General features: G+C 38.0%; 1 protein-coding gene across 3 annotated transcripts in view; it reads left to right on the forward strand.

Moving 5' to 3' along the window:
• Positions 1-18,175, forward strand: part of PRKCA (protein kinase C alpha) — a 137,517-nt gene that overhangs the window by 54,194 nt on the left and 65,148 nt on the right. For all 3 annotated transcript variants that reach the window (XM_088065350.1, XM_014255763.2, XM_005526660.3), the window contains exon 3: positions 3,224-3,306. In XM_088065350.1, the coding sequence (XP_087921476.1) occupies positions 3,224-3,306 (83 nt within the window). The remainder of the gene's footprint in view (positions 1-3,223; positions 3,307-18,175) is intronic.

The raw sequence follows: 18,175 nt of genomic DNA on the forward strand, positions 1-18,175 counted from the left end.
CCTTTGTCCCTCCCTGGGCTGCAGGGAGCCTTTGGCCACAGCAAAAGTCCAGAGCTGCAGAGGATGGAAGCTCCCAGCCAGGTTCTATATATACACCACACATCAAAATCGTGCTGTCAAAACATGAAAATACCTCAATAATTTTCTTTTTAATTTTAGCTGTCAGCCTCGAGATGCCACTTTGCTCTTGAGCTACTCTGCATAATGTGTGCCAGCTCACTTCAGCTCATGGTAAAGTGTAAAGGAACAAATTTCCTGGCAGTTTCTGCAAAGCAGTGCAATACAACTTTCATTACATGAAGGTGGTGAACATAATGTGACTTCTTAACAGCTGCAGTAAGTGATGTGAAGCTCTTAACATCTTTTCAAAACAAGTAACAAGTGAGAAGTTATTTTTCATCTCTATTCCCCCCAAAAAAATAAAAATAAAAATAAGACATGTTATTTTAAGCAGATGATACTTTGTTTGCACTTAGCTGAAGTAAGTAAATTTTTACACGAGTTCTCCAGATCTGTGTTGTTCTGTGAAATAAAGAAAACACTAAAAACAAATGCTAAATACACTCCAATGGCTAGGTTTCAACATGAAAATTTGGATGTTAAATTTCATGTACAGAAATGATGGCTGTCAGATGGATTTCAGCTGACACTTGTTCTTTTCCCATTGGATTTATGATGCCATGAGAGTTGCTTGTTGCATTGTTTATTTCTGTGTTTGGTTCTCATTTGAGTGTTCTCAAAAAGTGACACAGGTCTGATGATTTTGGATCACCTGTTAAGGAGCCAGGCTCTTTGCACATAAGTGACCCTTTACAAATGGGAAATACAGGAAAAAGAATCAAGGCTATTTATGTTGAGTTGCCCACATCAGGCAATCTTTCATTAGGCTGGACACAAATTCAGTTTTGAGAGTTCAGTATCCGAAGCTGAAGTAACATCAAAGCTTTAGCACAGTTTTGAGGTGTAGCCCCAAGTCCAAAAGGACAAATCCTCTGTGGTTTGCTTACTCTGGCAGCTGAATCCTTTCCATGGCAGTGTGATGAGCATCATTTCCAGGGGAGTTCACAGCTAAAGTTCACAGGCTGGAGCAAACAGTGGCGCTCCTCTTCCCACATCTTTATCTTGACGCTTCAGTCATATTAAAAACAAGGTTGACATTGTCTCTGGTTGAACGAATTCCTTCACACGCTCTGGGAGGCTGCCAGCTCCCAGACAGGACGTGACTGTGGTGGGTCAGAAATTCTGCCCAAAATAGATGCCCAGATAACGCAGTTTTCCTTACACACTTTGCTGAATAAAGGCAGAGCTGGAGCAGCCAAAGGTCCTAATTGGCATAGCAGGCATTGGTGAAGCTGCTTCATTCTACAGATTTCCAGATGTTCCCATAATATTTCTCAGATCTTTTGCATTGCTTATCATATTATATTTTGCAACTTTTACAAAAGTTATTAGTTAACGTCTTTATTTTCTGAAGGATATACCAAGAATTTATTTTTTTTTTATATTTCTTTGCATGTGGTTTATTCCTGAAAACACAAATCAGTCCATTGTCCTTGAGACTGGAAGATCTGGAACCAAAAATACTATCTGAAAGTAAAATATGACTCAGCTGCAAGTAATGTTAATGGTAATTGCCACTTAGTGATCTTTCAGTTGGTAGAAAACAAACCATCAAAATGATAATTGCAGGATTCACTGGGATGGAGGTTGATTAACGAACGAGACAAGCAAGTGGGCAGCAGCCACTGAGCCACAGCTCTGGCTCAAGTGGAGTGGGCAGAGCTAATCTGGAATCACTGGAGCAAAACCCACTTCATTCCCTTTGCCCAAAGAATAAACATATGCCATGTCGGAAATAGAGCAGTTGGAAACAATTTCTGCATGGGATACTGATGACAAATAGCTGGGAGAGAGAGAAGGGTGATTAGACTTCTTTAAAGGCAGACTTAGGGGTGGGAATGAGGCCAGCCTGGCATTAATGGGATCATTAATGATGATAAGGGTGACCTGCAGGTGCACCAGGTCACAGCTCTCTTCACTGTTTATTTATGAAATAAATTCATGTGTGTTTTAAATGGGAAAGAGAAGTGTTAAAGTTGCAATGAGCTCTTTAGAACAATTTAGATAATTTAATATGTTTTCCCCTGAAGTTAGGGAAATTCAATGTTTGCAGTGGTTATACAATTCAAGTCTATTTTATTCTTGAGATGTGGGAAATAGTGTGTTTTTATGTATTGGAAACGCAGAATTTTAAGTATACTGAAAATGCATTACCCATAGACAAACTGTGAATTACTTTAAAATCATTTCATTATAGTATCCTGACTCCCTCTTTGATGGTGTTTATTACAAGGTTTTTTCAATCTCAAATCTTGATTGTCTTTCTTTGAAATGTGGAGCAACTTCAAAATATCTGAACTAAGTTCAATATTGTGAAAGAACCCATAGTGGGGGTGAAAAGCTGGAATAATGACTCTTAAAGTAAGCACCCTCGAGCAAATTGTTCCTTTGGTGTGGTTTGGAGGGACCTGTGTGTCCTGTGCTGTGTGACAACCTATGGCCTCCATCCCATGGCAGGAGCTTTTTTATCTCAGAAGGAAAAAAGTTCTTTGAGATCATTCATGAATTTTGAATGGGCTTCACATTGCAATCAGGAGCTAATTTTCTTTTCCCATTATCTCCTGCCATTCAGTGCTATGAGAACACTTTGTTCTCTACCACAGCCTCACTCAGAGCGAGCTCAGGTCCCTCACAGAAGTAATTAACTGGGAAAGACTTTGGATTTTCATAGAGACCTTCCCCAGGCGTGCAGGGGAACAAATCCCACACCCAAGGATGGGTTTCATTCCAGCTTCACATTCCTCACTCTTGCCTCCTGGATGCACATTGACAGTTCCTGTGACAGAGCAGGATTTAGATTCAGGAAATGCGGCTTCGTGGAACTGCTCATCCCACACTGTATTTGAACACTGTGGGCTGTATTCAGCATTAAAGATTTATCATTGTGTGGAGTCTCTTGGTTTTTAAATGTGAATGCTTATTTCCTCGTTAATCACAGGGTTTGCCTGATGTCTTGTGTCTTTATTTCACATGGGGCTCTGCTTTCTTTCATTGACTTAAAAGTGAAATATTTAAGTTTTATTTTATATTGGTTACAAAATTAAAAAAAAAGGGAACCCCACCACCAACCATTCTAACTGTTGTTTCCCCTTTTTTTTGCCAGTTTGCTGTTTTGTGGTTCATAAGAGGTGCCATGAGTTCGTTACCTTCTCCTGTCCTGGGGCTGACAAGGGGCCCGACACTGATGTGAGTACACTGACATTTCAGACACTGCTTTACACGGATTTCTGTTGTTCCACCCACCAGAGTGGTTTAAAAAAGGCCTCAATGGGTTCTTCATGACACATAATTGAGTCCAAGTGGGTCTTAACAGTTGTGAAGAGAACATTTATGGACAGAAAAATCTATTTTTGGTAAGAAAAGTAAGCTTGAGTGTGTGACCAAGAATAATATCCTCAGAATGTGACAGCCCTGAGGCATTCACCCAGCCATGAATCAGCATTTTATTTTCTCTGTTTTATGCTGGATGTATTAGACATTAACAATTCCCAGAAAGGCTGGGACTTTTTCTGAGCTTTCTTTGTATCTATCTTATCTCAAAGTGTATCTTTTGAGCTGTCTCTGGTCCTTGTCTCACTGCGCACAAGGATCTGTAGCTCCAGTTAAATGACAATTTCATCTTGAGCCAGCTGGCTTATTGGGTTTATATTTTATTTTCATGTTTGAGCTAGTCTAGCAGTCTGGATACTCCCCTTCCATCCAGCTCTGTCAGTACTTCTGTAGCATTTTTGGTCCACAACCAGTTTTTCCTCTCAGCACATCTGCCTGAGTGGTGAGACACATGTGCAGGATCTTTGTGTCACCCTGCTGAAATAATAAACTGATCTCATTTGTTCACATAAAAATAACATTTCTTTGGGTTTTATAAATCCCACTTTACAGTGAAGTAATTTAACATCTGCTTATGGGAACAATACATTCCAAGTGTTCTTTGTCTGAATGGCTCTGTTTTGTTTCTTACCACATATTCATGCTCTAGATTGTAGGCTATTATCTCCTCTGATAAAATGCACCAGAAGAATTTTCCTGCTAGGTTTTAATGAGCTTCTCATGAATTGTTTCAATATGCCAGCCAGGAGGTCCGTGAACAATATATGGGCAGAAGCCACAAGGGGTCTTGGAAAATTTCAGATATTAAAAAGTTCTCTCATTTTTAAATTTAAATATGGGGAAATGTTGAAGAACTGAAAAGAATTTTTAAAACTTCAGTTTTTAAACATTTCACTTAATTTATATTAAATTTATATTAGGTGCAGAAGAAAAGTGCTAAAGTTAGGAGTGTAATTGCTCTGTTCAGTATCTCTTGTTTAGCTGATACAGACTTTAGTAATAAAACACTCATTAGGCAAGAGCAAGAAACCAAAATTATTCTTCATACCTTTGTATTTTTGAAAGTTCCTGAATTCTTTAAGCGTTTGCAGTGAGGCATTTGGCTCTTTACATGTAGTATTACAGCTAAAGCAGGCTCTTGGAATTTGGGAGTTGTGTGTTTGAAGTGCCTTGAGCTCCAGAGAGGTGAAGCCCAGCTCAGCCCTGCATGGGTGATGTTCTCATCCCTGATTTGTCTGGAGGTTGTTGATGGCAAAACCCCTGTTGGACCCAAAATTTCAGCAAAAGTCTGAACAATTAAAGGATATCTACTCAATTCCTCATTCTCTGAACATAGTTCATACCTACAAGCAATGATTTGTAGGTATGAGCTATATACCTACATTTTCTAATCAGTAAATTATTTCTGATTTACTTTGGTCAGTCCTAAAACCACAAGGAGGATAACCCAAATCTGGTTTTAGCTTGGTGCTCAGTTGTGCTGCAGGATATTGATGGAAGTTCCTCTTCATTGAGAGTTTTAGTGGTGGCATTCATGAGCAGCTCTGTTGTGTCCATAATGAATGTTTGGCTCTTAAAAGTGTTCCTGATTATTTACTTTTTCTGTAAAATGGATATTTGGGATCGTTCACCTGAAACTCAGGAATGAGAACACACATTTGTGTGTGAGACCATTTAATTTTACTGAGAATCTTTTCGTGGTGACAGAATCTGTGGCAGGTTGTTAATGGTCTTTCATATTGCTGACTGCATTTTGTGATTTGGGTTTTTTGCCTCGGTGATTAAATAAATCAGCCTAATGCCTCCTTTCTGTATTTGGGTTACCAAATGATCATTTTCAATATTTACACAGCAGCAATAGCTCAAAAACAGTTTGAAGATTAAAAGTAATCGGAAAATAAATATGTTTTATTAGAATTGTGCTACATTAGTGGGTACTATTACACAAAGAGGATTGTAGAATATTATACTTTAATTTACTGAAATGTTTGACTATAATTTCAACCCTTTTACAATTCAGCACCTTATTTCTATTCCAATTGTTACACAAGCTTTGTTCTGAAATGAAGTGTGCTGTAAAGCTTATCATAACATTTAGCAGATTTTTAAATATTAAAACATCTTTTTCTAAATTACTTTGTGCAGGTGCACAATTAATTTGTGTACTCAAATGCTCCAGTGCAACCTTTCCATTAATTGTAAGAGTAATACTGTCATTAATAAAATTAATTTTCCAGAGCAATAATTACAATAATTATAATCATTATATAATAATAATTGTTGTGTGTCAGAATAATATTAAATTATGGTGCCCTGTATTTATATATTTTACATTTGTATATTTTATATACATTGTACATTTTATATTACATTTTAATATAAATGAGGCAGTCCTTGCAAAACAATGCCTTAATAAAGGTGAGTGTAAAAGAGGAAAGCTTAAAATGAGTCTCTTCTTGTTTTCCTCGTAATTGCTGAAATGTGAGGTTAAAATGTCTGTGTTTGTGCCAAAAGGAAAATAATACTTGGGAATAAAGTGCTCATCCCTGAGTGGCAGTGCAGGGACGGTGTCTGGGGCGCAATGTCCTCTTGCAGTGAAACAAGAAGTCACACGATCAAAAAAAAAATGGAATATTTCCTTATGACTTGGCAGGGTGTGAGCTCTGGTATCTTAGCAAAAAGCAGCTCAGGAAGTTGTTTTCCTGCTGGCTAACAGCTCTCTGGAGCTCAAACAGAAATTATTCATTTCTCTTCATGGCCACCTCTCCATGGTGATGCTGTTGAGTAGAATTTAACAGCTCCTGCTGCTGGTGCCCTCCAGAGTCACAGGAAGCGTCATCTCCACTTCAGGTGCTTGGTTTTGGAAGATGCTTGATGTTCTTAAAACTGTTTGAAGTCATAGATGAAATACTTAAAACTTGGGTAAGTTAGTGTAAAAATGTACAAGCAGCCTCCAAAATGAAGTGCTTTATTAAAATGGGTTCAATATTGAGAGATAATGGGTCAGTTTCTTGAAAACTGAGTTAAATATTTGTTTTCTTTGTTAATGGAATTCAGTGACCAGAAGATGTCTTTGTTACATATTAAAATGTTCCTAATTGCATGCTGCATATAATTTAAAGACCTCAAGCATTAATTTAAATTGTTCTAGTGTATTATGTTTAATTTAAATTGTTCCAGTGTATTATGTTTTTAAGTACAAGTTTGTAAGACTTTGAGTGCACAAGAAACAACTCACAGATTGTGGCCTCTGGATCAGCACTATTTCCCTTTCAGATTATAACAAAGAATCCAAGAGAGGATTATGAGCAAAATAAATAGAAATTAAAAAGTGATAATTTAAATGAGAGCGAGTGAACTGTGATAGGATGTGAAATCTGACTGAACTTGGTGAGTTTTTAGTTTTCAAGCACCTAGGAGAGAATGGATGGGAAGATCCAGATGTGTCCTTACGTAAAATCAAACAGCAAAGCCCTCTCATCATTGCAGGGTAGCTGAACCCAGGGATGTCAAAGGTGACATATTTCAAAGTTATTATCCTCTTGATACTGAAATTATTTGGGAGCTTTATTATCTTAAGCACATTGGAAAGCTCAGTGTGAGTGTCCACAGCTGTGAGGTTCTGTGGGATGCTGCAGGAGTTGGGTGTTTTCATCAGTGGGTTGGATATTGGGATAATGCAGTTCTAGAGTACAATATTTCAGATTTTTTTTTTTTTCCTGTGTGCTAAGATAGAATTTATTAAAGCAAAACAAAAGAAATCACTTGCAAGAGGAATAAAAAATAGAAAAAGCAAAACTAAAAAATAAATGATATATGATCATGAAGACAGTGCTTCAGAAGAAGCTGAAGCAGGACTTTGAGTGGGTCATAATCTCACTGCTGGCCACCCCTGATACAAAGGCAGAGACACGACAGAAATTCTTACTCTGATTTTCAGGGAGATGTTTTATGTTGAATTCTGCAGCTCTTTGTTTGGAATTTGGGAAAGAACTAAAGTGTTAAAGGGCTTCAAAGAACCATCTTTGAATATTTTTTTTGTCTCTTAAACTGTGACCAGGTCTCTCGAGGGCAGCTTCTGGCAAGGGACAAATAACTCTGTAACAGTGCAGGTTTTTGGCTGTGCTGATGGGGAACTGCTGCAAGGGGTTGCCAAAAGAAAAAACAAAGATATTTTTCTTGGGGTTCCCTTCTCTCCACAGTGCTGTGGATATTCCCTGAGTCCTCTGTGGGGAGATGGGACATGAGCCCTGTCAGGCTCCACTGGGATTTTCATTTTATGCTTTCTGTGATTCTAGAGCTGGGAGGAAAAATATTGACCCTTAAAAATTCATGTGCTGGGGGACCAGTGGGAAAGTCTAATTGAGAAATGCTGATGTTCAGAGTGGCAGCAGTGGGTTGGGTTTGCCCTGAGGCTCAGGGAGTGCTGATGTCCACATTTGCTGCACTATTACACTGCTCGTTTGACGGCTGGGGCTCTGAGAGAAATGATTTGAAGAATCACCTCTGTACTAAGCCAGAATAAATTAATATAACTGGTCTGCCCTGGAGGGTTTAGGTGTCCTGACTAGATTTCTTTTTCTGTTCAGTTCCAGGACATCCTGAAATATTTTTCTTTCTTTTTTTTTTTTTTTTTCTTCTTCCATTTTATTTCCCCCACTGGCATTTAATCATGTTTCTAGATCATATTTACATGTAGGAAGCTGGTTTCAGAGTGGAAAAAAAGAGTTGCTTGACTGGCCTAGGGAATTAAAAATACCAAACCAAACTCATGAGAAGAAAAGGCAGTAACTGAAAGCAGAGTATTAAGATTTACTGTAGAACTAGTTAAAAAGGGATTTTAATCAGAAAGCTTTGCAGTTTTTCTCCAAGGATAATGAAATGCAGCAGCTGGGCTTGTCTGATTTGCTTTTAACTCTGTAGTAGTTTTTTATGATGGAAAACGACTGTTATAAATGTTGGACATCTTTGAGACTGGAGCAGCAACAAACATAATTTGATAAAATATTATAGAATCATAGAATCACTTTGATTGGGAAGGATCTTCAAGATCATCAAGTCCAATCATATGTCACTGAGGGTTAGGGGGCAGGTTTTATTGCTGATCTGAATTTTATGTAATAGGAAATCTTGTCCCAGAAATACTTTCTAATTAAGATGAAAACCTTCCTGCTTCATCACAAAAGATACACAAATGCAGGTAGACCTGGAAGAAACAGTTCACTGTTTGCCAGATTAACAAAAGTGTTCTATTTAAAGGAAGCCTGTAGGAATTTTAGGAAGTGATTCTTAAACAGCTCTGATGCAATTTTTCATTGCATACCCTAAAAAGAGACAATAAAAAGCCCCTCTATTTACAGATTAAGGAAACAACTCAATGTGTTTGGTTTCTAATTGTGATAATTATTAGACATTATTAGATGCAGGCAGTAGGTAATATTCCTAATAAAAAAAACATTACAATGCAAACATACTTTTGTCAAAATAATTGCTATATTATCCCTGCCTTTTCCCCAAAAGCATGTCCTAGATAACAAAATCAGTATGATCACAGTCTATGCAGTAAGTGATACTGAAGGAGCTAAAAATTTTTGTTTTGTTATTTATGATAAGTACTTTAAAACAAATTGTACAGAACAGCAAGATACTTTTTCTTACGAAAATAAGCATTTGCTTTCTTGTGGTTACCCTGACTTTTGAATCTCTGAAGAATATCCAAAGTGGTTGATGGAGAAATAAAGGTTTTGTGCCTATGGTTTTGACTTCAAAGTCCTAAAATTTAATCGTGGGGGAGAGTTGCTTGGTTTCCTGATGTTTTAATTGTTTTTTTTCCCAGTGATGCTATGTGACAGTAGCTCATTACAAAGTGTGATTACATTGACAATGAAATTCTCATTTGAACAGAATCAGTGCAGAGGTAAGATTCTTTTTAATGGAAGGCAGAGAAATTAAAGAAGGAAACCTGCCCAAAAGGGCTCTGTGTATACTGAGGATATATTGAGTTCATTTTCCTCCAGCACTGGGAGGAGTTTCTGGTCACAGGTTCATGGAATTGCCCATCCCTGCAGATGCTCTCCTAAATGCCTTCTCTTAAGTAGCTGCAAGCGGCTGCCCAGGTTACATGAAAGCAGTTCTTGTGCTGGAATGTGTTTGAATTAATCATCCCCCGAGAAAACATGGGTATCTTCTATTCCTAAATTAAAGCACAGGCTCCTTTTATTGCAACTGAAATGGCTTTTTGCTACAGTGAACAATCCTCAGCAAAACCAGAATTCAATTACAAAGGAACAGGTTCATGAACTTTTATAACTGCTGGTAATTCCCACCTTTTCCCTGTAACCCAATCTCCAAACTGCCTCCCTGTCCATCTGCATGGAAGAATTTTCCTGTGGTGTTGAAAGGAGCTGTGTGAATCCTCTCCTTGAACACCCCACGGGAAGGAAATCCGTGGTGGGTGGCTGCCTGCTCAGTGTGTGACTCCAGAGGAACATCTGCTCACATCTTCCACTGCAGCACTTCAAGGCTCTCAGCTCCTGGAGTTTGTGCCTGAGACGCTGGGAGTGCAGTTTAGATTTTTTTGTTACAGCCTCTGAGATTTGAAAATTCATAGCTTTTTATTTATAAAGAATCTATTTTTTTATTTTCCCAATCCAGAACAGTACAAGGGCTGAATAGCTGTATCATAAAACTTAGACTTTATATTCTTCTTCATAGCCATTTCCTGTGCAATGTATAATATAACATAGGTGATGCTGCTAAGAGTTAATCACTGAACAGAGCTCTGCTGAGACAGTTAGGAAATGTATATAAATGATGAACCTAAAAATATCCCTGATTTTCACAAGTTAGCACTGCAGAACAATTAGGCAGTGGGACTATAAAAGGAGAGCTCTCAGCTGAGTTGTTCCCATTAGTAAAAAGAAGTCTTGTAGATAGGGTGCAGTTTTGGTGGCAGCAACTCCTTGGTGCTGATTTTCACCATTTTCTAACTCCCCAAATTGAAGTTGGCATGATTCCAACAGCACTTATTTTCCAGTTGTTCAGAGTATATTGAGTTTTGTGCAGTTTGGGTTGATTTTCATTATTTCCTAGTTATCTTCTAGTTTCCCCTCGGCAAAAGTCTGTTGTGTCGATCTTTAAACTCTGTGCAAAATGTGCTGATATTTGGGTTTGGGGAGGAAGAATGCCTAAGAATTACTGATAATCTGTTTTGTTACATGAGATATCATGTGTAAAATGCACCATAGACATTTCTATCAGGTTCCACCCCCACAACTATATGGGTTTCAAAACAAAATAAGTAATTATGGCACACTGAACTCGGTAGCTAGAAGAGACACAGACAGACCACTGAGAGAGCCTTGCAGAATTCTGGCAATTTTTAGCACTGTCTGTTTGTTGAGGTGGCAGTTCTTGAACCAAAATTAGCTTCAGTCTTAATTTGGAATAAAATAAGTGGGCTACTTTTGAAAAGCACTGCAGATCCCATATGCTCCAAGTGATGTTAATGTGTCAGCAGAGAGTGTCCCCATCTCTGGGAACTGCTGGGGCTCTGTCCTTGGGGCGCTGGGAGAAGTTTGCTGATCTCTGCTGAGTCGGTGTGGCCTCAGCTCCTTGCTGTAAATCACAGCTCCAGGGAAGCTCCTCTGGGGGTGGGGAGGAAAGAACAACCTGTGCTCTCAGGAAGGAGCAAAGCTCTTTTATCCAGGTGCTTTGGGCCGGGAACACAGCGATGAGAGAGGGAGGAAAAGCAGGGAGGGGAGGTGGGGACATCCTGGCTGGGAAGGGAGCAGCTGCCACCCTCTTCCACTGGAGCTCCCTTTATCCATCAGGTGCTGGGAAAGCATCAAGGAGCTCTGCATGAACAAGAAGAAGAGTTTGGTTCCCTTCTTGGGCATTGCTCTTCTATTTTCTAATTTTCACTGTCCATTATTGGTGTCATACTCTGAAGAGATCCAAACAGCTCACAGATTTTTCTTTAGCCTTTGGGAAAGATAGGATTTGTCTTGAAGTAATCAGTGATCTCAGGGAACATGAGTGTTGCCTTAATAATCTGTCATTTTACAATTGAGCTGGTTTTTCTAGCAGCCCAATGAAACTTGATGCAAACAGATTTTAAGGCAATGGTGCATTACCTGTGCTGAAAAACCAAATCCTGGTGCTTCTGTTGAAGTTAACACAATGCCAGTCATGGCAAATTATGATTCTCTTCATAATTTGATTTTTGCTGTTCCCTTGCAAATAAATTAACTGTGGCATGGCCTGTGTAATTAATGAACGTCAGTCCTTAAAGTACCAGTGATCAGTGCTGAGCTCATAAACTAATATCATAAATTCTGCTAATGAGAACTTAATTGATGGAAGAGTCAGAGATTGATTTATTCCTTTGCCTTTCTGTCCCTGTGAGAAGGGTACCTGCTGCACTGAGGATGAAAGAAATGTCTCAGTGTTGGGAAAACCATTGTAATCTGTAGCAAAGCACCTTCAGGTCTGTTTCTATGGCAACAGGAGCATCAGACCAGCAGAGAACGGACCAGAAAGGAGATAAAAGCCTCTACAAAAATAGTTGTAAGAAGTGTCTGCATAGCTTTGGCTACTTTTCTTTCTTTTTTTAGAAAAGGAAAAAAAAAAAAAAAAAGCCCAGAACTTGGAGTTTTTGAAAGCTGGTTATTATAGTTATTTAGGTTAGACACTATTGACAATGAAGGATTGGTAGAATGTAGTAAATTATTAACTTCAGGGACATTAATTAAAGAGTTTATAAAAAAGAAAGTCTTAAATATAAACTTAATAGAAACAGTATCATTTTTTTAAAGTGATTTCTAGGTAACCCCTCTTGCAAAGGTGTTTTCTGAACATTAAGATCTTCATTCTTTTTTATGAAAGTTATAATAAGACGAGAAATGATCCATCTTCAGTCTGCAAATAGCCTTTTCTCCTATCCACCTAATTGCTTTATTATCATTAAATTGTGCACTTGGTGTCTAATTACAGTGATGGGAATTGTAAATCACAGACTGGGAGTCCATGGGGTCAATATTCTTTTTCTTTGTGTTGCTGGAGATTGGGTAAAAATATGTGAAAAGGAATAAAAAGCTTTTCCCTCCATCTTTTAGATGGACTATGGTCATTCCAGTGGGAAAAGTGGGCTGGGAAATCACAGGCAGATGCAGTTTTAGAGTCTTATTTCTTGCAATGAAAAGCAAATTATGATTGATTGGACAGGGATTCCAGTGAGCACCAGAGAATGATTCCTTTTAGCGTGTTTGTACAAGTAGAGATGTATAAAAATTCTGATATACCCTGTCCAAAAATAGGATAAAAAGCAACCTGACTGCAGCCATGAGGTTTGAGGGAGTTGGGAACAGACGGGCATGAGAATATATAGAAAACCTATGTTAAATAGGCCATGCATAAATACATGGGATCTTTGTGGAGAAGGTTCTTAGTTTCTTTGTCCCAAGTTTTATTCTAGAATATTTTTTCCCATAGAATCACTTGAAATATGGGATTATCCCAATTTATTTTTTCCTTCCTGCAAAAATTATTTGCGTTTAATTAAAGATAATTTGAGTCCTAAAATCTTACCATGCAGCAGGAAGAATACCTGGGTGTCCCTTATTATAAATAGCTTTGTGAAATTCTTCCATAGACAAAATCCATCTTCATTTTCTAAGGTTTGTATTAGTAGCCACAGATTGACCAAGTTATGAGCAGAGATGTTGGATTGTTAAATCTGAAGTCCTATTCCTCAATGCAAATTAATGGAATTCCCTTTTTTTAAAACTATATTAAAGGCTTTTTACTTCCCTTGAGAAAGAAAAACAAGAATTTTAATAACCAAAGGCTTTGAATTTTGTAGTTATCCTCAAATTTTTAGGGTTTTTTTTTTTTGTCATGTTGATCTTGTTCTACCAAAATTCAGTTGTCAGTTTTGATATTTAGTGTAGTCAATACCTTTAATACCAAATAGAACAGGAGTCAAATACCTGGATATTTTTGACTTGGAGAGCAGCAGAATCAAAAAAGATAGAAGGATAGTAAATAAAACCCAACAAAAACCCCAAACCCAGTAGAAATAAAAGCAGTCCTGTAACTTTTAGGAGAAATGTATAAAATCCCTCAGAGTTTTGTTTGACATCTGCTACTTGTCTCTTCATGTGCCAAGAGCATGATTGGACCATTCAGGAAAATAAAAAGATCTCTGCAATCCACAGACTTTGTTCAATATTCCTGCAAAAAGGGGACTCTCCACAAATAATATGAAAGACTTTGGTCAAACACAAATAGGTTTATATTTAACATGTTTTATTTAGAAAGCTGCCCACACAGAGGTAAAATTAAGAGAAATAGAACACACTTTTTATTTTTATTTGCTGGAAACGCATTATAGAAGAGAGGGGTAGAAAATGTTCTATTCTCCCATTCCAGACTAATCCTTTGCTCTTCTCTGAGAAGGTGCAGCTGTTTACTGATCTTACAAGCTCAAATCAAATCAAAGTGGTTCCCAGAGCTTTGTGTTTGGCAGCAGCAAAGCCTCGGGGTCAAATGAGGAGACAGCACCAGCACAGACCCCGACTCCTCCAGGCTCCTCACGAGGAGCTCTGGATCTAAATCCAGTCACTTCAGTGACATAACAGTCCAGAAATGGCTCCTCTAATAAAAGTTTATTTTCAAGTAGTTCTAAAATAAATGAGTTAAAAAGCTGCGTTTTATTTTCTCTCACTCCAGCTGCCCTCACGCTGCATTTCATTTTCCTGTCGCTCTCCCCTCCCTCAGGTTCATCACTGCTTGTTTTGCCAATACTCTCGGGATACACTCCAAGAATTTGAGTTATTACTCACTGCAATAAAAGACCAATGCATCTTAATCAATACAGCCTTCCAAAAATGAAACGTTTTCTGAAGTGAGGGTTCAAAAGGATCACATTAAAAATCAAGTTCTTCTTCATAAGTAGCAGATTATTTCACCTTCTGAGAATGTCACGCATGAAGGTGTCTGGAATATGAGATTTATTTTTTTTAATTAAGGCCTTTTGGCAAAATGTGCCCTACTCTAAAAGGGATATGGAATTCCTCATGCATGCAAGGCAGGCATGTGCACACAGATATTTTTCATTTTCCATGCTCATTAGTGTCAGTGTTCCCCAGCAGAGCCAACAGGAGCTGCAAGGAGGCACTTGGTGCTTTTGAAAATTAGGTTAATAAATCATCAACACCTAATGTGGGAGTTTTTGAGGGTGTTCTGTGCTGTTTGAAATACAAGATATTTGCTGTTTGCACTGGATTTTTGTTATGCAGTTGTGTGTCTACTCCTGCATAAACACCACCATATATATAAAAGTATTTACGGCATATATTTATTTTAAAAACTCTGCAGTTCCACAAATACCTGGGTGGCAAAAACCTGCAGTACCGAAAGCTACGTGGCTCAGCATTCAAGTTTTAGGAAATCACTTGTTTGTCAAGGGAAAGCTCAGCAAAAATGTGAACTGCTCTGGGTTGTGCGGGCCAGCAGCTGAGTTTTCTGAATGTTCTGAATGCAAGGTACTGCTTTGGAAATGTGGGGAGTGAAGAGAAATTCAGGGAAAGGTCTGGGAAGCAGTGGGTTTCCAAGCATTTCTAACATTAGTACAAAATTTGCATCTGAGTCAGTGGGAGTCTTTGGTGCTTAATGAACTGTGCTTGATTTACAAACTTGGTATTTAAACTGTTTCTTTAACGCAGAAATAAAGAGTGTGTGAGATTTACAACTGCAAGGAAAACTAAATAGATGCCAAATAAACTGTGCTGCATCCATTCTGCTCAGAGCCCTCAGGAAAACGTGGATTACACAAAAGTGTTCAGTGCATTTCCTACAAAACCCCAGGCAGGAAGAGCTCTGCCTTTGGTGGTGATGGCACCAACTGCTGTAGAAATGATAGGGAGTGATGCCTATAAAACCAGATAAAAAATTTATAGTTCATTTAGTAGGAAATGGAATTTGAGATGCTGCTGTGGGTTTAGGGTGACCTTCTGCAGTCCTTGGGATTTAGGAGACTCGAATAACCACAGCAAGGAGAAATTTCTTCTGCAGGGGAAGAACTGGGATCTCTGTTCCTGCAGTCACCACCATCAGCTGGGCATTTGCTGCAGTTTATTTGAGTAAATGTGCCCATCATCCCCATCTATTTTGCTTAAAATATGGAGCACTGCAGTCACCCCATCTTTTTTTTATAAGCTTTGCAGCTTTTATATATGTTTTATTCATTGTGATTAAAAAGAGGTGGAGTTGTAAATAAGGCCAGTGGCAGGAAACTGTTGGTTCAAAAAGCTTCCTGGAATAATAGTTTCAAAAAGCAGACTAGAGAAAACAGCTTTAACTGGATTTCTCCAGTCTCCCCAGCCTTGTGCAAAATCATCTGAGTACAGCCAGGTTTTAGAAGAGTGTTAATATTATTCTAACTTAAAAGATGATAACTTGAAAGTGAAGTCTGTCAATAAAGGAAGAAAACAAAGAGGTAGTAATCAAAAAAACAAAGGAAAAAAGGAATTATGTCCTTGCTAATGATAGTCCATAATTAGATCTCCTTAATGGATGGGTAGAATAATCTATTTAATTGTAACTATAGTTTGTGATAGATTACTGTGCCTTATTGTATTAAGTCCCTGTAATGAAAGAACCAGCATTACTTTTGTAGTAAATAAATGTTTCTCAGAATGTATTTTTCAATTTTCTCAATTTACTCATAATTTATGTAGAGTCTCATGAAGTTTTTCCTTATCCTTTCTAATGGGACTAATCTTTTCATCCTTTGAAATAAGTTGCCCTAATTTCTCAGTTATGCAGCAAAGGTTTTGGCCTTACATATTTTCAAATATATGCTTTTATTTAGTGATTTATCCTTCACTGGCAAGTTGAAATGTTCTTTATCTACAGCCTAATTAAACTAAACCATATACCATCTGTGTCTAGTTCAATTAAAACAAATTGGACAGATTGACCTCCTTAATACTCTTTAAAGCATTTTATTAGTCTGCAGAGTCCCTTCAAGATAACTTGTTACCTCCTGAGACAATACTTGCTGTCTGCTTGAAAAAAGTTGGGGGGAAAATGCCAGTCTGCATGAAAATGATAAAAAAAAAGTTCCTCTTTCCATTTAAAACCAAAGAAAAGAGTAAAGCCCCTGTGGAGGTACATCAGTGTGGAGTCCAAGCAGCCTTTGACACCCTCCTTTAATGGGCATTTCTCCTCAGCTTTTATTCTCTTTTAGGACTTTGCTTTTCCTGGTTGGTTTGTTTGTTTTCTTTGGGCAGGTAAGGGTGAAAGGACCAATTTTCCACAAACAGTAACAAAACTGCTCTTACTACAGGCAGAATATTTTACTTGGCCAGCAGAAATGTTCCTTATGTATCTTGACTCGACAGATTCTCCATTCTGTGCTCAAAATGGGGAGATGTGAAAGTCCTGACATATTTCAGTATTTCCTCAGTAACTTTTCTAATGATAATTAATGGTGTTGAATTATTTCAGTAAATCTGTGCTTTAGTTGGTGTCCTAAGTTCTATTCCTACCCAAGTGATTTCTGGGCATCTGCTCTTGATAAACAACAGAAGATAAAATCAGTAAAAATTGTGGGGACTGCTGATGCATTTTAAAGTTACAACTTGCCTTCACTGACCGTGGTGGTCAGATGTAATAGTTCTTTTCTTCTCCATGTAAAATGAAATATGATTTTTGATTCTTCTGTTGTGATTAAAGGGATTTCACTTTAGTGGATGTTGATACTTTTAGGTTATTTCAGTGTTCGTTCGCTCTCTTTCAATTCAGTTTTTAACACGGTTAAAAACACAAACAACAGTTTAATACAAATATTTTTAATTGTTTGTTTCCCTGTTGAGCCCTGACTCTGCCCTCACCGTGCAGGACTGCTCAGGAACTCCTCCTCAATACAAACCCCCTGTTTCCCCCTCTCTGGCCATGCACCTGGTGCTTCATTTCTTGCTGGGAATTGTCTCTGCAGAAGATGCTGCCAAAGTGTCTTCATTAAGTGGCTGGCAGAAGTTTTGAGCAATTGAGCACCTTTCCTTCAGATGATAAAATCATTTTGTTCAGAAAATCATTTATGTTTTCTTTTAATGGCCTTCGAGCTCCTTCGCAGCTCTCTTGGAGGAGTGAGAACTGGGGAACACAGCAACGTGCTCAGGTCTTGTCGACAGGAATGAATTTGCTGAGATTCTGGTACTTCTGTTATTCATATGAACATATTTATTTCTGTGTTCATCCAGGAGAGCGAGTTAAAAATGGAAAAGAGAGCAAAATTTTTCTTCTTCTGATAAATTAGTTGTAAATAACTCTTCATCAAACTTAAAGAACTGTCAGTTTTAAGCAAACATTTCTTTAATAGCATGGTTGAGACTAAAGCACTTTGTGCCTCTTGCTGCTTTACTGAGTTGGGTTTTCCTTTGGGATATTCACTGCCCTGACCTTGAATAAACTTGCTGCTTCCAGAATATCCTCTGTGATCATATCCTGAGATGCTGAGGCTGTGCAATAAAATTCCATAATTTTCTTTAAAACTCATTGTAATGATCTTTTAAAAGAAATTTAATTATTCTGGAAAAAAAATAAAAAAAAGGAAAAATATTTTTGTTTGTAATACAGAACAGCAGAGAAGACAAGCAATAATCTTTGCTGGCTATTTGGGTGATTCAGTGAAGGCTGACTGAGCATCTGTTAAGCAATT

The sequence above is a fragment of the Pseudopodoces humilis genome, chromosome 21 (genome assembly GCF_049639895.1).
Source record: "Pseudopodoces humilis isolate 2021_Gansu_Grassland_sample_001 chromosome 21, ASM4963989v1, whole genome shotgun sequence".
In the NCBI taxonomy this organism is placed as follows: Eukaryota; Metazoa; Chordata; class Aves; order Passeriformes; family Paridae; genus Pseudopodoces; species Pseudopodoces humilis.